The sequence below is a fragment of the Silurus aristotelis genome (genome assembly GCF_946808225.1).
Source record: "Silurus aristotelis genome assembly, chromosome: 2".
In the NCBI taxonomy this organism is placed as follows: domain Eukaryota; kingdom Metazoa; phylum Chordata; class Actinopteri; order Siluriformes; family Siluridae; genus Silurus; species Silurus aristotelis.
In genome coordinates, this window is record NC_139575.1 from 410,784 (window position 1) to 435,033 (window position 24,250).

Below are 24,250 nucleotides of genomic sequence, written 5' to 3' on the forward strand. Positions count from 1 at the left end.
ATCCATCCCCTGTCCTTTACACATCCATCCCCTGTCCTTTACACATCCATCCCCTGTCCTTTACACATCCATCCCCTGTCTTTTACACATCCATCCCCTGTCCTTTACACATCCATCCCCTGTCCTTTACACATCCATCCCCTGTCTTTTACACATCCATCCCCTGTCCTTTACACATCCATCCCCTGTCCTTTACACATCCATCCCCTGTCTTTTACACATCCATCCCCTGTCTTTTACACATCCATCCCCTGTCCTTTACACATCCATCCCCTGTCCTTTACACATCCATCCCCTGTCCTTTACACATCCATCCCCTGTCCTTTACACATCCATCCCCTGTCCTTTACACATCCATCCCCTGTCCTTTACACATCCATCCCCTGTCCTTTACACATCCATCCCCTGTCTTTTACACATCCATCCCCTGTCCTTTACACATCCATCCCCTGTCTTTTACACATCCATCCCCTGTCCTTTACACATCCATCCCCTGTCTTTTACACATCCATCCCCTGTCTTTTACACATCCATCCCCTGTCTTTTACACATCCATCCCCTGTCCTTTACACATCCATCCCCTGTCCTTTACACATCCATCCCCTGTCCTTTACACATCCATCCCCTGTCTTTTACACATCCATCCCCTGTCTTTTACACATCCATCCCCTGTCCTTTACACATCCATCCCCTGTCTTTTACACATCCATCCCCTGTCCTTTACACATCCATCCCCTGTCCTTTACACATCCATCCCCTGTCCTTTACACATCCATCCCCTGTCTTTTACACATCCATCCCCTGTCTTTTACACATCCATCCCCTGTCCTTTACACTTCACATCCATCCCTTGTCCTTTACACATCATATATATCCCCTGTCCTTAACACATCATGTACAGTCCCTTGTGAAAGTATTCTGCCCCCTTGAACTTTGCGACCTTTTGCCACATTTCAGGCTTCAAACATAAAGATATAAAACTGTAATTTTTTGTGAAGAATCAACAACAAGTGGGACACAATCATGAAGTGGAACGAAATTTATTGGATATTTCAAACTTTTTTAACAAATAAAAAACTGAAAAATTGGGCGTGCAAAATTATTCAGCCCCCTTAAGTTAATACTTTGTAGCGCCACCTTTTGCTGCGATTACAGCTGTAAGTCTCTTGGGGTATGTCTCTATCAGTTTTGCACATCGAGAGACTGAAATCTTTGCCCATTCCTCCTTGCAAAACAGCTCGAGCTCAGTGAGGTTGGATGGAGAGCATTTGTGAACAGCAGTTTTCAGTTCTTTCCACAGATTCTCGATTGGATTCAGGTCTGGACTTTGACTTGGCCATTCTAACATCTGGATATGTTTATTTGTGAACCATTCCAATGTAGATTTTTCTTTATGTTTTGGATCATTGTCTTGTTGGAAGACAAATCTCCGTCCCAGTCTCAGGTCTTTTGCAGACTCCATCAGGTTTTCTTCCAGAATGGTCCTGTATTTGGCTCCATCCATCTTCCCATCAATTTTAACCATCTTCCCTGTCCCTGCTGAAGAAAAGCAGGCCCAAACCATGATGCTGCCACCACCATGTTTGACAGTGGGGATGGTGTGTTCAGGGTGATGAGCTGTGTTGCTTTTACGCCAAACATAACGTTTTGCATTGTTGCCAAAAAGTTCGATTTTGGTTTCATCTGACCAGAGCACCTTCTTCCACATGTTTGGTGTGTCTCCCAGGTGGCTTGTGGCAAACTTTAAAAAACACTTTTTATGGATATCTTTAAGTAATGGCTTTCTTCTTGCCACTCATCCATAAAGGCCAGATTTGTGCAGTATATGACTGATTGTTGTCCTATTGACAGAGTCTCCCACCTCAGCTGTAGATCTCTGCAGTTCATCCAGAGTGATTATGGGCCTCTTGGCTGCATCTCTGATCAGTCTTCTCCTTATATGAGCTGAAAGTTTAAAAAGGGACGGCCAGGTCTTGGTAGATTTGCAGTGGTCTGATACTCCTTCCATTTCAATATTATCGCTTGCACAGTGCTCCTTGGGATGTTTAAAGCTTGGGAAATCTTTTTGTATCCAAATCCGGCTTTAAACTTCTCCACACCAGTATCTCGGACCTGCCTGGTGTGTTCCTTGTTCTTCATGATGCTCCCTGCGCTTTAAATGGACCTCTGAGACTATCACAGTGCAGGTGCATTTATACGGAGACTTGATTACACACAGGTGGATTCTATTTATCATCATTAGTCATTTAGGTCAACATTGGATCATTCAGAGATCCTCACTGAACTTCTGGAGAGAGTTTGCTGCACTGAAAGTAAAGAAGCTGAATAATTTTGCATGCCCAATTTTGAAGTTTTTATTTGTTAAAAAAGTTTGAAATATCCAATAAATTTCGTTCCACTTCATGATTGTGTCCCACTTGTTGTTGATTCTTCACAAAAAATTACAGTTTTATATTTTTATGTTTGAAGCCTGAAATGTTGCAAAAGGTCGCAAAGTTCAAGGGGGCCGAATACTTTCGCAAAGCACTATATATCCCCTGTCCCTTACACATCATATATATCCCCTGTCCCTTACACATCATATATATCCCCTGTCCCTTACACATCATATATATCCCCTGTCCTTTACACATCACATCCCTCCCCTTCCCTTTACACATCACATCCATCCCCTGTCCTTTACACATCACATCCATCCCCTGTCCTTTACACATCACATCCATCCCCTGTCCTTTACACATCACATCCCTCCCCTGTCCTTTACACATCACATCCCTCCCCTTCCCTTTACACATCACATCCATCCCCTGTCCTTTACACATCACATCCATCCCCTGTCCTTTACACATCACATCCATCCCCTGTCCTTTACACATCACATCCCTCCCCTTCCCTTTACACATTCATCACCTGTCCCTACACATCATATATATCCCCTGTCCTTTACACATCCATCCCCTGTCCTTTACACATCACATCCATCCCCTGTCCTTTACACATTCATCACCTGTCCCTACACATCATATATATCCCCTGTCCTTTACACATCCATCCCCTGTCCTTTACACATCACATCCATCCCCTGTCCTTTACACATTCATCACCTGTCCCTACACATCATATATATCCCCTGTCCTTTACACATCCATCCCCTGTCCTTTACACATCACATCCATCCCCTGTCCTTTACACATTCATTACCTGTCCCTACACATCATAAATATCCTCTGTCCTTTACACAACCATCCCCTGTCCTTTACACATCACATCGATCCCCTGTCCTTTACACATCCATCCCCTGTCCTTTACACATCACATCCATCCCCTGTCCTTTACACATCCATCACCTGTCCCTTACACATCACATCCATCCCCTGTCTTTTACACATCACATTCATCCCCTGTCCTTTACACATCCATCACCTGTCCTTTATACATCTATCACCTGTCCTTTATACATCCATCACCTGTCCTTTACACATCCATCACCTGTTCTTTACACATCACATCCATCACCTGTCCTTTACACATCACATCCCTCCCCTTCCCTTTACACATCACATCCATCCCCTGTCCTTTACACATCACATCCATCCCCTGTCCTTTACACATCACATCCATCCCCTGTCCTTTACACATCACATCCCTCCCCTTCCCTTTACACATTCATCACCTGTCCCTACACATCATATATATCCCCTGTCCTTTACACATCCATCCCCTGTCCTTTACACATCACATCCATCCCCTGTCCTTTACACATTCATCACCTGTCCCTACACATCATATATATCCCCTGTCCTTTACACATCCATCCCCTGTCCTTTACACATCACATCCATCCCCTGTCCTTTACACATTCATCACCTGTCCCTACACATCATATATATCCCCTGTCCTTTACACATCCATCCCCTGTCCTTTACACATCACATCCATCCCCTGTCCTTTACACATTCATTACCTGTCCCTACACATCATAAATATCCTCTGTCCTTTACACAACCATCCCCTGTCCTTTACACATCACATCGATCCCCTGTCCTTTACACATCCATCCCCTGTCCTTTACACATCACATCCATCCCCTGTCCTTTACACATCCATCACCTGTCCCTTACACATCACATCCATCCCCTGTCTTTTACACATCACATTCATCCCCTGTCCTTTACACATCCATCACCTGTCCTTTATACATCTATCACCTGTCCTTTATACATCCATCACCTGTCCTTTACACATCCATCACCTGTTCTTTACACATCACATCCATCACCTGTCCTTTACACATCACATCCCTCCCCTTCCCTTTACACATCACATCCATCCCCTGTCCTTTACACATCACATCCATCCCCTGTCCTTTACACATCCATCCCCTGTCCTTTACACATCACATCCATCCCCTGTCCTTTACACATTCATCACCTGTCCCTACACATCATATATATCCCCTGTCCTTTGCACATCCATCCCCTGTCCTTTACACATCACATCCATCCCCTGTCCTTTACACATTCATTACCTGTCCCTACACATCATAAATATCCCCTGTCCTTTACACAACCATCCCCTGTCCTTTACACATCCATCCCCTGTCCTTTACACATCACATCCATCCCCTGTCCTTTACACATCCATCACCTGTCCCTTACACATCACATCCATCCCCTGTCTTTTACACATCACATTCATCCCCTGTCCTTTACACATCCATCACCTGTCCTTTATACATCTATCACCTGTCCTTTATACATCTATCACCTGTCCTTTACACATCCATCACCTGTTCTTTACACATCACATCCATCACCTGCCCCTTACACATCCTTTACCTGTCCTTTACACATCACATCAATCACCTGTCCTTTATACATCCATCACCTGTCCTTTACACATCACATCAATCACCTGTCCTTTATACATCCATCACCTGTCCTTTACACATCACATCAATCACCTGTCCTTTACACATCACATCAATCACCTGTCCTTTACACATCACATCAATCACCTGTCCTTTATACATCCATCACCTGTCCTTTACACATCACATCAATCACCTGTCCTTTACACATCACATCAATCACCTGTCCTTTACACATCACATCAATCACCTGTCCTTTATACATCCATCACCTGTCCTTTACACATCACATCCATCACCTGTCCTTTACACATCCATCACCTGCCCCTTACACATCCATCACCTGTCTTTTACACATCACATCCATCACCTGTTCTTTACACATCCATCACCTGTTCTTTACACATCACATCAATAACCTGTCCTTTACACATCCATTACCTGTCCTTTACACAATTATCACCTGTCCTTTACACATCCATCACCTGTTCTTTACACATCACATCAATCACCTGTCCTTTACACATTACATTCATCCCCTGTCCTTTACACATCCATCCCCTGTCCTTTATACATCACATCCATCACCTGTTCTTTACACATCACATCAATCACCTGTCCTTTACACATCACATTCATCCCCTGTCCTTTACACATCCATCCCCTGTCCTTTACACATCCATCCCCTGTCCTTTATACATCACATCCATCACCTGTTCTTTACACATCACATCAATCACCTGTCCTATACACATCAATCAACTGTCCTTTACACATCCATCACCTGTTCTTTACACATCACCTCCATCACCTGTCCTTTACACATCCATCCCCTGTCCTTTACACATCACATCCATCACCTGTCCTTTACACATCCATCCCCTGTCCTTTATACATCACATCCATCCCTTGTCCTTTACACATCACATCCATCACCTGTCCTTTACACATCCATCACCTGTTCTTTACACATCACATCCATCACCTGTCCTTTACACATCCCTCACCTGTTCTTTACACATCACATCAATTAACTGTCCTTTACACATCCATCACCTGTTCTTTACACATCACATCTATCACCTGTTCTTTACACATCACATCAATCACCTGTCCTTTACACATCACATCAATCACCTGTCCTATACACATCAATCAACTGTCCTTTACACATCCATCACCTGTTCTTTACACATCACATCCATCACCTGTTCTTTACACATCACATCCATCACCTGTTCTTTACACATCACATCTATCCCCTGTCCTTTACACATCACATCCATCCCCTGTCCTTTACACATCACATCCATCCCCTGTCCTTTACACATCCATCCCCTGTCCTTTACACATCATATATATCCCCTGTCCTTTACACATCCATCCCCTGTCCTTTATGCATCTATCATCTGTCCTTTACACATCCATCACCTCCTTTACACATCCATCACCTGCCCATTACACATCACATCCATCCCCTGTCCTTTACACATCACATCCATCCCCTGTCCTTTACACATCCATCACCTGTCCTTTACACATCATATATATCCCCTGTTTTTTACACATCCATCCCCTGTCCTTTACACATCCATCCCCTGTCCTTTACACATCACATCCATCCCCTGTCCTTTACACATCACATCCATCCCCTGTCCTTTACACATCCATCCCCTGTCCTTTACACATCACATCCATCCCCTGTCCTTTACACATCCATCACCTGTCCTTTACACATCATATATATCCCCTTTTTTTTACACATCCATCCCCTGTCCTTTACACATCCATCACCTCCTTTACACATCCATCACCTCCTTTACACATCCATCACCTGCCCATTACACATCACATCCATCACCTGCCCATTACACATCCATCACCTGTCCTTTACACATCACATCCATCACCTGCCCATTACACATCAATCACCTGTCCTTTATACATCTATCACCTGTCCTTTACACATCCATCACCTCTTCTTTACACATCACATCCATCACCTGTTCTTTACACATCACATCAATCACCTGTCCTATACACATCAATTAACTGTCCTTTACACATCATATATATCCCCTGTCCTTTACACATCCATCCCCTGTCCTTTATACATCTATCATCTGTCCTTTACACATCCATCACCTCCTTTACACATCCATCACCTCCTTTACACATCCATCACCTGCCCATTACACATCACATCCATCACCTGCCCATTACACATCCATCACCTGTTCTTTACACATCACATCAATCACCTGTTCTTTACACATCACATCCATCACCTGTTCTTTACACATCACATCCATCACCTGTTCTTTACACATCACATCCATCACCTGTCCTTTACACATCACAATTATCCCCTGTCCTTTACACATCATATATATCCCCTGTCCTTTACACATCCATCTCCTGTCCTTTATACATCTATCACCTGTCCTTTACACATCCATCACCTCCTTTACACATCCATTACCTTTCCTTTACACAACCATCACCTCCTTTACACATCCATCACCTGTCCTTTACACATCACAATTATCCCCTGTCCTTTACACATCATATATATCCCCTGTCCTTTACACATCCATCTCCTGTCCTTTATACATCTATCACCTGTCCTTTACACATCCATCACCTCCTTTACACATCCATTACCTTTCCTTTACACAACCATCACCTCCTTTACACATCTATCACCTGTCCTTTACACATCACATCTATCACCTGTCCTTTAAACATACATGACCTGTTCTTTACACATCACATCAATCACCTGTCCTTTACACATCACATCCATCACCTGCCCATTACACATCCATCACCTGTCCTTTACACATCTATCACCTGTCCTTTACACATACATGACCTGTTCTTTACACATCACATCAATCACCTGTTCTTTACACATCACATCAATCACCTGTCCTTTACACATCACATCCATCACCTGCCCATTACACATCAATCACCTGTCCTTTATACATCTATCCCCTGTCCTTTACACATCACATCCATCACCTGTCCCTTACACATCCATCACCTGTCCCTTACACAGCCATCACCTGTCCTTTACAGATCCATTACCTGTCCTTTACACATCCATCACCTGTCCCTTACACATCACATCCATCACCTGTTCTTTACACATCCATCACCTGTCCTTTATACCTATATCTGCCATTTGTCCTTTTCATGTTTTATTACTAATTTATATTTGTCTGTTGCACATTTGCTCTCACAAGGTAATGAACTGTTTTTCACACATCCATCATCCATCATGACCTTAATCTTACGTATGTGTGTGTTTGTGTGTAGAGTTTAATGTTGGACAGTACCGGAGGGAGTGTATGAAGGTCTACAGGAATTTTGAGTTTTTCTCTCCTGATAATGAAGAGGGACTCAAGATCAGGAAGTAAGATGACATCATCAATCTGTTAGTGATTGTGGTGATTTTTGTGACATGACATGATGCTTGTGTGTTTGTGTATTTTAGACAGTGTGCCTTGGCGGCTCTGAATGATGTGAGACAGTTCCTCAGTGAGGATGCAGGTCATGTGGCTGTAAGTGAAATAAAACCACATGTGTGTATTTATCTGTTGTTAATTGATATGTGATGAATTTAAAACTTTACTGAATTTTTCAGGTGTTTGACGCCACGAACACCACGAGGGAGAGGAGGAGGACGATCATGAGGTTTGCTGAACAAAATGGTTACAAGGTACAAATATTTCTACTGAATAATGAACGCTGAATCCCCTGAATTAAACATAAAAACATACTTTTTACGGCATCTATCATTATATTAATTTATTCATATATTTGGGGTTCAAGTCCATTGTTTTTGTTTAAACTTTTGTTATTAGGGGTTCAAGCACGTAGTGCTGAAACCCTATAGTTATTGTAGGGATTTTCTTATTATATTGGCCATAGCTGGTACAACATTTGTCATAGCCTCAAAAGTTATCCAGAATCCAATTGGTGCTGGTTGACGGACGAGGTCAGACAGGAGTCTTCATGGACTATGATGTTTGTGGATGATATTGTGATTTGTGTTGAGAGTAGGGAGCAGGTGGAGAAGATCCTGGAGTGGTAGAGGTACACGCTGGAGAAAAGGGGAATGAAAGTCAGTAGGAGTAAGACAGAGTACATGTGTGTGAATGAGAGGGAGGGCAGTGGAGGGGTGCGGTTGCAGGGAGAAGAGGTGGAGAAGGTGGAGGAGTTCAGGTACCTGGGGTCAACAGTGTAAAGTAATGGAGAGTGTGTAAGAGAAGTGAAGAAAAGAGTGCAGGCAGGGTGGAGTGGGTGGAGAAGAGTGATAGCAGGAGTGATTTGTGATAGAAGAGTATCTGTGAGAGTGAAAGGGAAAGTTTATAGGACTGTGGTGAGACCTGAGATGTTGTATGGATTAGAGACAGTGGCATTGAGTAAAAGACAGGAGGTGGAGCTGGAGGTAGCAGAGCTGAAGATGTTGAGATGTTCGTTGGGAGTGACGACGATGGACAGAATTAGAAATGAGTTTATTAGAGGGACAGCGCATGTAGGACGTTTTAGAGACAAGGTGAGGGAGGTGAGATTGAGATGGTTTGAACATGTGCAGAGGAGGAACATGGGGTATATCAGTAGAGTGTTATGTTTGTTTTTTTTATCCATTATCCATTTTTAAAACTATCAGCTGATTAATCGGTCATCTGTGAGTATGACCATACCTAGCTGTGTGTGTGTGTGTGTTTGTGTGAATGTGTGTGTATATATATATATATATATTAGTTTATATATTTATGGATGTGTGTGTGTTACAGGTGTTTTTTATTGAGTCGGTGTGTGAAGATCCAGAGATTATCGCTCAGAACATTGTGGTAGGATCTGTAACTTTACCCCTTCATCCATAATTACCAATAATACTGTGTAGAACATACTGTGTGTGTGTGTGTGTGTGTGTGTGTGTGTGTGTGTGTGTGTGTGTGTGTGTGTGTGTTTGTGTGAGAGCAGCAGGTGAAGTTGAACAGTCCTGATTATGTAGACTGTAACACTGAGGAGGCGGTTCAGGACTTTATGAAGAGGATCAGATGTTATGAGAACTCATACGAGCCACTGGACGAGGTGATGGACAGGTCAGAACATCTTCACCTCCATCTCAATAATACAATCATTTAAATCTTTTATCTCCATCACCTTCATCTTTCTACCTCAGCTTCAGAAAAATAGTGTGAAATTGTTACAGTGACCAGTGGAGCATTAACGGTGCAGGTAGTGACAGCATGGCATTGGTTGAACCACTTGTTTGTTTGTGTGTGTGTGTGTGTGTGTGTGTGTGTGTGTGTGTGTGTGACTTACAGGGATCTGTCCTACATAAAGGTGATGGATGTGGGGATGAGGTATTTAGTAAACCGTGTGATGGACCACATTCAGAGCCGCATCGTTTATTACCTGATGAATATTCACATCACTCCTCGCTCTATCTACCTCTGTCGCCATGGCGAGAGCAAACTCAACATCCGAGGACGCATCGGAGGCGATTCGGGTCTGTCACCCCGCGGCAAGCAGGTGTGTGTGTGTGTGTGTCGCTGTGTGTACCAGCCTGTGATCAGACATGGGTCTGATGTTAATCTGCAGTCATGGTACCTGTAAATGGAGTTTTTTTTTCTCTCAGTTTGCGGTGTGTTTGGGAAAATTCATTCAGGAACAAAACATAAAGGATCTGAAAGTTTGGACAAGTCAGATGAAAAGAACCATCCAGACAGCAGAGGCTCTCGATGTCCAATATGAACAGTGGAAAGCTCTCAATGAGATTGATGCTGTAAGTTCACGTGTGTGTGTGTGTGTGTGTGTGTGTGTGTGTGTGTGTGTTTAGTATTCTTTAGGAGAATGCTAAATGGTTGAATAATGTGTCTAAATTTGTTTTCCTTTCTTCTGTGGCATTTATAACAGTTTTGTATAAAAAAAAAAAAAACCTGTATAGCCAAAAGTATTGGGACATGATTTTTCCAGCAGTATGTGGTTCTTCCCCAAACTGTTACAGAAACCTGGAGACACACAATTGTGCAGGACATCACTGGCTGCAGAAGCATAAAATTTTGCTTTCAGTTGAAATAGGAGGCCGAATCTGTTCCATCATGACAATGCCAGCTACGTGAAGATCTGTTCTACATGCTTTGGAAGATGTGGAAGATCTCCTGCTATAGAGCTAAACCCATTTTGAAGATTATGGCACCTCAGACCTCCTCACCTCTCCTACATCAGTACCTGACGTTACTTACACCCTTGTAGCTGAATGAATCTCCCCAATCATACTCCAACATCTAGTGGAACACCTTCCCAGAAGAGTGGAGCTTATTATAACAACACCTGGGGACTAAATGTTGACTGAGCTGTTCAGAAAGAGGCATTTTATGGTCGGGTGTCCACAAACTTTTGGCCGTATGGAATAATTAATTCTAATTAAATGAATGATATTTGTTGGTGTAGCACCTTCTGAGTGAACAATATCACAGCTAAATGCTCAGATTCTCCAATGCTTCTTAAAAGTGCAGTCTGGTAAAACCGATAATCTCACAGCTAGAAGGAGAACAGGAGAAAAAGTTCATCACTAATCCCAGTTTAGATTTTAAATTAAACTGTCGCTTCTTAGTACAACCCCAATTCCATAAACGTTGGGACACTGTGTAAAATGTAAATAAAAACAGAATGCAATGATTTGCACATTTTTAACTAATAGCAGGTCAGTAAGATGATCGGGTCTCTCAAGAAGACTATCAACATAATAATGTTCCTCAACATCAGTTTTCTGGAGAAATCTCTGTGTACAAGGGACAAGGCTGAAAATCAGTATTGGATGGTGGTGATTTTCGGGCCCTCAGGGGACACTGCCTTTAAAACAGTGATGATTCTGTAATGTAAATGACTGCATGGGCTCATTTACACCTCCAGAACTCTGAACACGGTTCTCAATGTCATCCACTAATACAGATTAAATCTCTATCACACAAAGACGTAGTCCTGCGTGAACATGATCCAGAAACACCACCGTCCTCTCTGAGCCAAAGCTTATTTAAAATGTACTGAGGCAAAGTGGAAAACTGTTCTGTGGTCGGATAAATCAAAAATTTTTAATTCTTTTTGGAAATCATGAACACCATGTCCTCCGGACTAAAGATGAAATGGATCATCTGGCTTGTTATCAGTTCAAAAAGCCACATATCTGATAGTATGGTGGTGCATTAGTGCCTGTGCAATGGGCAGCTTGGACATTTGAAAAGGCTCCATCAATGCTAAACGCTATATACAGCTTTTAGTACAACAAATGCTTCTATCCAAAAAAACTTATTTTTTTAGGGAAGGCCTTGTATATTTGAGCGAGACAATGCTAACTGCATACTGCATCTATTACAATAGCATGACTTTGTAGTGGAAGAGTCCAGGTGCTGAACTGACCTGACTACAGTCTCAAACTTTCACTATTTAAAAACTTTTGGCGCATCATATTACAAAGAACAACAAAGGAAACCCAGAACTGCTGAGCAGCTAAAATCCTGTATAAGATACATATGGGACAACATTCCTCTCCCAAAACTTTAGCAACTGCTCTCCTCAGTTCCCAGATGTATACGGACAGTGATGCTACACCATAGGAAACATGGTCCTGTAACAACTTTTTTGAGACGTGTTGCATCCATTAAATTTGGAACTACTTTTCTTAATGTTATAAATTCTTAGTTTAAACATTTAAAATGTTTTCAATAAATATAGCTTTATGAGATTTGCAAATCATAAAGCCATGCTGCTGGTACATTTTATACACACACACACACACACACACACACACACACACACACACACAGTGTTAAATAAAGAACCGTTTATTTGTATTTATTTTTTCTACCCTGAAACAAATATTCTTTTCTTTGCCAGTAGTTTGTTGTTGCACTGCCCCCTAGTGGACACACTGGTATTACAATTAAGGGTTTTTATACACACTCAAACACACACTCATCAGCCTAACCACTTGTTCTGTAATGTGTGTGTGTGTGTGTGTGTGTGTGTGTGTGTGTGTGTGTGTGTGTGTGTGTGTGTGTGTGTGTGTGTGTGTGTGTGTAGGGTGTGTGTGAGGAGATGATGTATGAGGAGATACAGGAAAATTATCCTCTGGAATTTGCACTTCGGGATCAGGATAAGTTCCGATACCGCTACCCTAAAGGAGAGGTACTGTGTCCTAAACACCTCAATCATCTATACATATGCTGAGGTGCACACGTACTGTACAAATATTTATAGAAAAATCACTCAAAGACTCAAAGCAATGTTGGGTGTGTGTGTGTTTGTGCGTGTGTGTGCATGCGTGTGCGCACAGTCCTATGAGGATTTGGTGCAGCGTTTGGAGCCTGTGATTATGGAGTTGGAGAGGCAGGAGAATGTCCTGGTGATCTGTCATCAGGCCGTCATGCGCTGCCTCCTCGCCTACTTCCTGGACAAAAGCTCAGGTGACAGAAGTCCTTCATCAAGAATAATGTTGGAAATATAATTTCAGATTTCTGTTAATCCTTCACGATTCTGCTGCTGCTCACAAACATGAAGGTCATGTGACTGAAATCAGAATGTTTGTGTTTGTTTATTAGATGAGTTGGCGTATCTGAAATGTCCCTTACACACCGTGCTGAAGCTCACACCTGTGGCTTATGGTAAAGAAATAAACACACACTCACACACAAGCTCTGAAATGTATGTGTTAGTGTGTCTTTCCTTCAGCCAGAACCAGTTGAGTGTTAAATAAGTAATGAATAAGTGACTGTGAGGTGGTGTTGCTTAGGTGGTGTGTGTGTGTGTTTATTTGATGATCTGATGTTCTCTGTTTGTTATTCGAGGGTGTAAAATTGAGTCAGTGAGTCTGAAAGTGGAGGCAGTGAACACACACAGAGACAAACCTGAGGTACGTTACACAAACACAAACAAACACGGCAATACTCAGTGTTCACTACTCTATTCAGTACTCAGTATTCAGTACTCAGTGTTCACTACTCTATTCAGTACTCAGTGTTCACTACTCTATTCAGTACTCAGTATTCAGTACTCAGTGTTCACTACTCTATTCAGTACTCAGTGTTCAGTACTCAGTGTTCACTACTCTATTCAGTACTCAGTGTTCACTACTCTATTCAGTACTCAGTATTCAGTACTCAGTGTTCACTACTCTATTCAGTACTCAGTGTTCAGTACTCAGTGTTCACTACTCTATTCAGTACTCAGTGTTCACTACTCTATTCAGTACTCAGTATTCAGTACTCAGTGTTCACTACTCTATTCAGTACTCAGTGTTCACTACTCTATTCAGTACTCAGTATTCAGTACTCAGTGTTCACTACTCTATTCAGTACTCAGTGTTCACTACTCTATTCATTACTCAGTATTCAGTACTCAGTGTTCACTACTCTATTCATTACTCAGTATTCAGTACTCAGTGTTCACTACTCTATTCAGTACTCAGTATTCAGTACTCAGTGTTCACTACTCTATTCATTACTCAGTATTCAGTACTTAGTGTTCACTACTCTATTCATTACTCAGTATTCAGTACTCAGTGTTCACTACTCTATTCAGTACTCAGTGTTCACTACTCTATTCAGTACTCAGTATTCAGTACTCAGTGTTCACTACTCTATTCAGTACTCAGTATTCAGTACTCAGTGTTCACTACTCTATTCAGTACTCAGTATTCAGTACTCAGTGTTCACTACTCTATTCAGTACTCAGTGTTCAGTACTCAGTGTTCACTACTCTATTCAATACTCAGTGTTCACTACTCTATTCAGTACTCAGTGTTCACTACTCTATTCAGTACTCAGTATTCAGTACTCAGTGTTCACTACTCTATTCAGTACTCAGTGTTCAGTACTCAGTGTTCACTACTCTATTCAGTACTCAGTGTTCACTACTCTATTCAGTACTCAGTATTCAGTACTCAGTGTTCACTACTCTATTCAGTACTCAGTGTTCAGTACTCAGTGTTCACTACTCTATTCAGTACTCAGTGTTCACTACTCTATTCAGTACTCAGTGTTCACTACTCTATTCAATACTCAGTGTTCACTACTCTATTCAGTACTCAGTGTTCACTACTCTATTCAGTACTCAGTATTCAGTACTCAGTGTTCACTACTCTATTCAGTACTCAGTGTTCACTACTCTATTCAGTACTCAGTGTTCAGTACTCAGTGTTCACTACTCTATTCATTACTCAGTATTCAGTACTCAGTGTTCACTACTCTATTCATTACTCAGTATTCAGTACTCAGTGTTCACTACTCTATTCAGTACTCAGTGTTCACTACTCTATTCATTACTTAGTATTCAGTACTCAGTGTTCACTACTCTATTCAGTACTCAGTGTTCACTACTCTATTCAGTACTCAGTATTCAGTACTTAGTGTTCACTACTCTATTCAGTACTCAGTATTCAGTACTCAGTGTTCACTACTCTATTCAGTACTCAGTGTTCAGTACTCAGTGTTCACTACTCTATTCAGTACTCAGTGTTCACTACTCTATTCAGTACTCAGTATTCAGTACTCAGTGTTCACTACTCTATTCAGTACTCAGTATTCAGTACTCAGTGTTCACTACTCTATTCAGTACTCAGTGTTCAGTACTCAGTGTTCACTACTCTATTCAGTACTCAGTATTCAGTACTCAGTGTTCACTACTTTATTCAGTACTCAGTGTTCTACTCTATTCAGTACTGTGTTCACTACTCTATTCAGTACTCAGTATTCAGTACTCAGTGTTCACTACTCTATTCATTACTCAGTATTCAGTACTCAGTGTTCACTACTCTATTCAGTACTCAGTGTTCACTACTTTATTCATTACTCAGTATTCAGTACTCAGTGTTCACTACTCTATTCATTACTCAGTATTCAGTACTCAGTGTTCACTACTCTATTCATTACTCAGTATTCAGTATTTAGTGTTCACTACTCTATTCAGTACTCAGTGTTCACTACTCTATTCATTACTCAGTATTCAGTACTCAGTGTTCACTACTCTATTCATTACTCAGTATTCAGTACTCAGTGTTCACTACTCTATTCATTACTCAGTATTCAGTACTCAGTGTTCACTACTCTATTCATTACTCAGTATTCAGTACTCAGTGTTCACTACTCTATTCATTACTCAGTATTCAGTACTCAGTGTTCACTACTCTATTCATTACTCAGTATTCAGTACTCAGTGTTCACTACTCTATTCAGTACTCAGTGTTCACTACTCTATTCATTACTCAGTATTCAGTACTCAGTGTTCACTACTCTATTCATTACTCAGTATTCAGTACTCAGTGTTCACTACTCTATTCATTACTCAGTATTCAGTACTCAGTGTTCACTACTCTATTCATTACTCAGTATTCAGTACTCAGTGTTCACTACTCTATTCATTACTCAGTATTCAGTACTCAGTGTTCACTACTCTATTCATTACTCAGTATTCAGTACTCAGTGTTCACTACTCTATTCAGTACTCAGTGTTCACTACTCTATTCATTACTCAGTATTCAGTACTCAGTGTTCACTACTCTATTCATTACTCAGTATTCAGTACTCAGTGTTCACTACTCTATTCATTACTCAGTATTCAGTACTCAGTGTTCACTACTCTATTCATTACTCAGTATTCAGTACTCAGTGTTCACTACTCTATTCATTACTCAGTATTCAGTACTCAGTGTTCACTACTCTATTCATTACTCAGTATTCAGTACTCAGTGTTCACTACTCTATTCAGTACTCAGTGTTCACTACTCTATTCAGTACTCAGTGTTCACTACTCTATTCATTACTCAGTATTCAGTACTCAGTGTTCACTACTCTATTCATTACTCAGTATTCAGTACTCAGTGTTCACTACTCTATTCATTACTCAGTATTCAGTACTGTGTTCACTACTCTATTCATTACTCAGTATTCAGTACTCAGTGTTCACTACTCTATTCAGTACTCAGTGTTCAGTACTCAGTGTTCACTACTCTATTCATTACTCAGTATTCAGTACTCAGTGTTCACTACTCTATTCATTACTCAGTATTCAGTACTCAGTGTTCACTACTCTATTCATTACTCAGTATTCAGTACTCAGTGTTCACTACTCTATTCATTACTCAGTATTCAGTACTCAGTGTTCACTACTCTATTCAGTACTCAGTGTTCACTACTCTATTCAGTACTCAGTGTTCACTACTCTATTCATTACTCAGTATTCAGTACTCAGTGTTCACTACTCTATTCATTACTCAGTATTCAGTACTCAGTGTTCACTACTCTATTCATTACTCAGTATTCAGTACTCAGTGTTCACTACTCTATTCATTACTCAGTATTCAGTACTCAGTGTTCACTACTCTATTCAGTACTCAGTATTCAGTACTCAGTGTTCACTACTCTATTCATTACTCAGTATTCAGTACTCAGTGTTCACTACTCTATTCATTACTCAGTATTCAGTACTCAGTGTTCACTACTCTATTCAGTACTCAGTGTTCAGTACTCAGTGTTCACTACTCTATTCATTACTCAGTATTCAGTACTCAGTGTTCACTACTCTATTCATTACTCAGTATTCAGTACTCAGTGTTCACTACTCTATTCAGTACTCAGTGTTCAGTACTCAGTGTTCACTACTCTATTCATTACTCAGTATTCAGTACTCAGTGTTCACTACTCTATTCATTACTCAGTATTCAGTACTCAGTGTTCACTACTCTATTCATTACTCAGTATTCAGTACTCAGTGTTCACTACTCTATTCATTACTCAGTATTCAGTACTCAGTGTTCACTACTCTATTCATTACTCAGTATTCAGTACTCAGTGTTCACTACTCTATTCAGTACTCAGTGTTCACTACTCTATTCAGTACTCAGTGTTCACTACTCTATTCATTACTCAGTATTCAGTACTCAGTGTTCACTACTCTATTCATTACTCAGTATTCAGTACTCAGTGTTCACTACTCTATTCATTACTCAGTATTCAGTACTCAGTGTTCACTACTCTATTCATTACTCAGTATTCAGTACTCAGTGTTCACTACTCTATTCAGTACTCAGTATTCAGTACTCAGTGTTCACTACTCTATTCATTACTCAGTATTCAGTACTCAGTGTTCACTACTCTATTCATTACTCAGTATTCAGTACTCAGTGTTCACTACTCTATTCAGTACTCAGTGTTCAGTACTCAGTGTTCACTACTCTATTCATTACTCAGTATTCAGTACTCAGTGTTCACTACTCTATTCATTACTCAGTATTCAGTACTCAGTGTTCACTACTCTATTCAGTACTCAGTGTTCAGTACTCAGTGTTCACTACTCTATTCATTACTCAGTATTCAGTACTCAGTGTTCACTACTCTATTCATTACTCAGTAAAGAGTAATTGGAAGTATGTTCTTTGCTCTTTCCTTTGTTTTTTTTAGCAGAATGTGGATGTTTGTCGTCTGGCCAAGGAGGCGCTGCTCACTGTCCCTACACACCAGTGAAGTCGCTCGCACGCGCACGCGCACACACACACACACACACACTCTCTCTCTCTCTCTCTCTCACACACACACACACACACACACACACACACACACACACACACACACACACACACACACACACACACTCTCTCTCTCTCTCTCTCTCTTACACACACACACACACACACACACACACACACACTCTCTCTCTCTCTCTCTCTCTCTCTCTCTTTCTCTCTTTCTCTCACACAGTGTTGTTTACTCCTTAATATTAATTAATTGTCCCTAAAAACTGTGAAGAATTTGTACTTTTTGTCAAAATATTCAAATGACTGGAATCCAGTGCTGTAGCCAATACAGGTGTGTGTGTGTGTGTGTGTGTGTGTGTGTGTGTGTGTGTGTGTGTGTGTGTATATAGAATGGGGAGTTTGCACAGCATTAATGTTCTTTATTTTTCTACATTTCTGGAGGTTTAACATTTTTTGTAAATGCTGAAATGCACTTTTTTTGCTTTTGAGGGAAAAAATATAAAACAAAAAACTTTAAACCTCAATGAGTTTTCAGTTTCACTGCAGCTTCATCGCATAATCTCACCATCTCAGTTACTTACTGTTAGAATGATTTCTGTAAACAATTCTCACGACACTTAAATGTAGACACTAACATGAAAACATCGAATACACAATCTCACACACACACACACACACACACACACACACACACACACAATCATTGGTCTTTATTGTTAGTTTTCTCTCATTTTGTACATCATTGGTGTTAAACGCACAAAACTTCATCGCTCTTAATAAAGTGAAACGGATGTGAAGCGTAAACTGTTTTAGTTTTTTTTGTGTTCAAGATAAAATTTATTACATGAGAATAAAAAGTTTCTAACAAAAAACTTGTGACGCTTTGGTGAAACAGCGTGAGCATCAGATCATTTATATAATATGATTTAACTGTTTACACGCTTACTGATGGAAAGATTCTGGGTTCTACAACACACACACACACACACACACACACACACAAATAAATCATTTTAATCAAATTAAACATCACTAAAATTACACTCATGTCATTAACACTAAGTGATAAAACCAGTGCAAAACCTCAATCAGGTTCATTACAGTGTCCAAGTGAAATATCTGCAAAGTTCTACATGAGTCAGGAGATAGCAGAGTGAGATCACACACACACACACACACACACACAAGGTAGAACATCTGGTCCATAATGTTCTACAGAAAACTTTCATCTTTTACAAAAACCTCCTTATACAATAAACATGCACATCCAAGATTCCTAGAGAAACGATATTAAAAACTGTCAATGAATCATTACACACACACACACACACACACTCTCTCTCTCTCGCTCTCTCCAGTGAGCCTCTTTATTGACACACAAACTTTAACCTTCAGCTCAGAGATGCTCACATGCCCTTCATCATCTTCATTTTCAACATTCTCCTCCTGCATAAACATCAGTGTACAGCAGTTTGTTTAGAAATGCAGCTGTAACTCTGATCTTTCACATCTGCATGGTTCTCATGACGAGGTTCAGCACAAAGAACAGAATTAGGGTTTAAAAGACACACACACACACACACACACACACACACACACACACACACACACACACATCCTCAGGCAGGCTGCTGTGGGTTTATATTAAGGTGGGCGGGGTTTCCCAGTAGTCCAATCCGCTGCTTGTGCTTTCTTTGCTCAGTCATCTACAAACAACACACACAATCAGTGTAAACACACACACACACACATATACACAATGTACTTGTAACACACAAGTACACACCTGCTCTTTGAGCTCTGTGAGCTGATTGGTCAGGTTGGTGACGAGTCTCATGGTGGAGTCGAGTTTGTCCTGCAGGGAGCGAAGTTCATTTTGCTCTCCTTCTGAATCGCTGCTGACCAGAGACATTGCTCTCATCCGGGGGAACCAGTCCAGATTGTGTTCCTGTCTCAGTGGGAGAGAACGAGAAGAAAAATTAACAAAAAACAGCACAGACTCAAATTAATACAAGCAGTTTATTAAATCTCTGTCAAAGTCACATCCTCATGACCCTGTCAACAGGTTCTGAAAGCCTGCGCTGACCAGCTAGCACCGGTGTTCACTGAGATATTCAAACTCTCACTGGAACAGTCTGTTGTCCCCCTCATGCTCATGCTGTAGCCCAGACCTCAGTAGTGATGAAGTGCTTTGAGAGACTGGTCAGAGACTTCATGCATCACTACCAGACACACTGGACCCACTACAGTTTGAGTACCGTCAGAACCGTTCTACTAAGGACGCCACTGCTCATCTCCTCCACACGATGAGCCACCTGGACTACAGAAACGGGAATTATGCAAAGATGTTGTTTGTGGACTACAGTTCAGCATTTAACACCATAATTCCCTCCACACTCACCTCTAAGTTGGAGGTCCTGGGACTCAGCCAGCCGCTGTGTTAATGGATCTCTAACTTCCTGACAGACAGACCACAAGCCGTACGAGTGGGAAAACACACCTCATCCACCCTCACCCTCAGCACTGGAGCTCCCCAGGGTTGTGTTCTGAGCCCCCTGCTGTACTCACTGTACACATACTTCTTAGTTTCTTAGCCGGTGATGTCGTTTCCTGTGTTTGATTTTTTTTTATTTCTCTCGTAAAGTTTTCAAACTTTACTATCTACCTATCTATCCATATTTTCTCTTTTATTAATCCTAAATTGTTGTTGTCTTCCTGACTTGTGCCTGTAGTCAGTTAACTCGACTATCACTAGTGTTGTCTATATTCATTGCCTCTCACTCATATCTCTGTATATTAACTCTGTTCGTGATTATAAGCACTATGCCGGCTGTGTGTCTGACTTTAAGCACAGGTGAGGACTCTTTCGAGTTGCAAACGGTGGCGTTGGAGATGGAAGCTTTGGAGAAACAGATTCGCAAGCTGCATGCAAAGAATGCCCAGCTGCGAGAGCGGAAAGCGGCGCTGGAAACATCCCGGGCGGACGCGCATTAGGGTAAATTCACTACCGGAAGTTGGATTACCGGAAGTGCGCGCGCCGTCGGCTGACAGTACCCCCCTCCCCAAGGCGGCTCCAGACGACCGTCCAGGCTGCTCAGGATGGTCCCGATGAAACTGAGAAATGAGGCTGCGGCCCAGAACATGCCGCGCAGGAACCCAGGAACGCTCCTCCGGGCCATAGCCCTCCCAGTCCACAAGATATTGGAGGCCTCTACCCCGACGGCGGGAGCAGAGCAAACGACGCACTGTATAGGCGGGACCCCCGTCGACGACCCGGGCGGGTGGTGGGGGCCCGGTGAAGGGCACCAAGGAACATGCCCTGACAGGCCGGAGCCGGGAAACGTGGAACGTAGGATGGATCCGAAGGGCCCTGGGCAGTCTGAGGCGCACAGCAACTGGGTTAATGACCTTGGAGATAGGGAATGGTCCCAGAAATCGCGGGGCGAGCTTGCGACACACAGCCTTGAGAGGAAGGTCCCGAGGGGAAAGCCACACCTTTTGAACAACCCGGTAATGGGGTGCAGGACATCACCTCCGGTTGGCCCAGCGAGCATAGCTTTGGGAAGCTCTAAGAAGTGCAGTGCGGGCCCTCCTCCAACTGAGTCGACAGCGCCGAAACTGAGCCAATGCAGATGGGACGGAAGCCTCAGCCTCCTGGGTAGAAAATAGAGGGGGTTGATAACCATAAACCGTCTGAAAGGGAGATAATCCAGTGGCGGCAGTAGGTAAAGAATTATGGGCGTACTTAACCCACAACAGCTTGGAGGACCATGAGGAGGCATCTTGTGCGCAAAAGGACTCCGTTCCTGTCTCTAGCTCCTGATTGAGCCTCTCAGTCTGGCCATTGGTTTGCGGGTGAAACCCAGAGGAGAGGCTGATCGAGACCCCTAATAGGCGAAAAAACTCCTTCCAAAATCTGGCTGTGAACTTAGGGCCCCGGTCAGAGAGGATGTTACGAGGAAGACCGTGCAGGCGGAAAACGTGCAGGAGTAGGAGCGCAGCGGTCTCCTTAGCAGAAGGCAGTTTGGCCAGGGGAATAAAATGTACCATTTTCGAAAACCGGTCCACCACGGTAAGAATGACTGTGCTCCTGGCGGAGTTTGGGAGACCGGTAACAAAATCCAGGGCAATGTGAGACCAGGGGCGTTTAGGCACAGGAAGTGGACGTAGTAACCCCACCGAACGGCCCTTGGGATTCTTGTGTTGCGTGCAGGTGGGACAGGCGGCAACAAATTCACGGACATCTTTCCGGACAGTGGGCCACCAGAACCGCTGCCGGAGGACAGACAGAGTTCGAGGAAACCCGGGATGACAAAACAGAGGTGAGCCATTAAACCACTGGAGGACTTGGGACCGCAGCTGCTCGGGAACAAAGAGTCTGTTAGTAGGGCAACCCTCTGGAACCGGCTGGTCCATAGTGGCAAGTTTAACCCTAGCCTCGAGGTCAAGGTCCAGGGCACGCACGGTAACTGAAGGAGGAAGTATGGTTTTGAAGGTGGATTCTTCTTCCTCCACAGGGGAGTGTAACCTGGAAAGAGCGTCAGGCTTCCCATTCTTAGATCCCGGGCGGTAGGAGAGAGAGAAATTGAACCTGCCGAAAAAAAGTTCCCAGCGAGCCTGGCGAGGATTGAGGCGCTTGGCAGTGCGTAGATACTCCAGGTTGCGGTGATCAGTCCAGACCAAAAAAGGGGTCTAGGGTTAGGGTTAGGGTTAGCCCCCTCTAACCAGTGTCGCCATTCTTCTAGGGCAAGCTTGACGGCCAGAAGCTCCCGCTCACCAATGGGGTAATTACGTTCAGCTTGGTTAAGACGGCAGGAGAAGAAGGCGCAAGGGTGCAACTTGTTATCAGTAGCGCCCCTCTGGGACAGTACAGCGCCTACCCATAGGTCAGAGGCATCGACTTCCACGATGAACTGGCGAGAGGGATCGGGAAAAAACCAGGACCGGGGCAGAGGTGAAGAGGTCTTTGAGTCTGATAAAAGCTCGCTCCGCCTCGGGAGGCCATGAAAAGGACCGGCGGGAGGAGGTCAGTTGGTGAAGAGGGGCAGCAACTGAACTGTAGCCTCTAATAAATCTCCGTAAAAAGTTGGAGAACCCCAGGAACCTCTGCAGCTGCTTCCTAGAGGAGGGTGTGGGCCATTCCTTGACAGCTCTGATCCTGGCAGGATCCATACTTATGCTCCCCGCGGCAAGAGTGAATCCCAGGGAGGAGGTGCTAGAGACATGGAACTCACATTTCTCCGCTTTGACGTACAGACTATTCTGGAGGAGGCACTGGAGTACCAAACGAACGTGGCTGACATGCTCATCCAGAGATCGGGAGAACACTAAGATGTCGTCCAGATATACAAAAACATAACGGTTCAACATATCACGCAGCACGTCATTAATAAGAGCCTGGAAAACCGCTGGCACGTTGGTTCGGCTAAACGGCATGACCAAATACTCATAGTGACCCGACGGGGTGTTGAAAGCCGTCTTCCACTCATCCCCTTCCCGGATGCGAACGAGATGGTATGCGTTTCTAAGGTCCAGTTTAGTGAAAATGGAAGCTCCTTGGAGCTGTTCGAACGCCGTGTCCATTAAGGGGAGCGATTAGCGGTTCTTATGGTGATCCAATTGAGACCACGATAATCGATGCAGGGGCGTAAAGTCCCATCCTTCTTCTCAACAAAAAAGAACCCCGCACCGGCAGGGGAGGAGTAAGGGCGAATAAGGCCAGTAGCAAGTGAGTCCTGAATGTACTGCGTCATGGCTTTTTGCTCGGGGCCCGACAGGTGATACAAACGTCCCCGGGGGGGCGAGGACCCGGGTAGGAGGTCGATGACGCA

The 24,250-nt window shown here is 42.8% G+C and overlaps 2 protein-coding genes across 6 annotated transcripts in view; one reads left to right on the plus strand and one right to left on the minus strand.

The window, feature by feature from the left end:
* pfkfb4b (6-phosphofructo-2-kinase/fructose-2,6-biphosphatase 4b) overlaps positions 1–19,043 on the plus strand; it is a 32,454-nt gene extending 13,411 nt beyond the window's left edge. Inside the window, exons 3-14 of one of the 3 annotated variants that reach the window (XM_083563387.1) lie at positions 8,195–8,291; positions 8,373–8,439; positions 8,523–8,597; positions 9,679–9,735; positions 9,869–9,990; positions 10,216–10,423; positions 10,530–10,676; positions 12,974–13,078; positions 13,227–13,356; positions 13,492–13,554; positions 13,738–13,802; positions 18,346–19,043. In XM_083563387.1, the coding sequence (XP_083419513.1) occupies positions 8,195–8,291; positions 8,373–8,439; positions 8,523–8,597; positions 9,679–9,735; positions 9,869–9,990; positions 10,216–10,423; positions 10,530–10,676; positions 12,974–13,078; positions 13,227–13,356; positions 13,492–13,554; positions 13,738–13,802; positions 18,346–18,408 (1,199 nt within the window). In that variant the 3' untranslated portion in view covers positions 18,409–19,043. Of the gene's footprint in view, positions 1–8,194; positions 8,292–8,372; positions 8,440–8,522; positions 8,598–9,678; positions 9,839–9,868; positions 9,991–10,215; positions 10,424–10,529; positions 10,677–12,973; positions 13,079–13,226; positions 13,357–13,491; positions 13,555–13,737; positions 13,803–18,345 lie in introns of those variants that run through there. The other 2 variants (XM_083563388.1, XM_083563389.1) reach the window with 2 other exon arrangements.
* Positions 19,044–19,119: 76 nt separating this feature from the next.
* itpr1a (inositol 1,4,5-trisphosphate receptor, type 1a) overlaps positions 19,120–24,250 on the minus strand; it is a 100,956-nt gene continuing 95,825 nt past the window's right edge. For all 3 annotated transcript variants that reach the window (XM_083562368.1, XM_083562367.1, XM_083562366.1), the window contains 2 exons: positions 20,206–20,367; positions 19,120–20,125 (listed from right to left, as the gene is read on the minus strand). In XM_083562368.1, the coding sequence (XP_083418494.1) occupies positions 20,039–20,125; positions 20,206–20,367 (249 nt within the window). In that variant the 3' untranslated portion in view covers positions 19,120–20,038. The remainder of the gene's footprint in view (positions 20,126–20,205; positions 20,368–24,250) is intronic.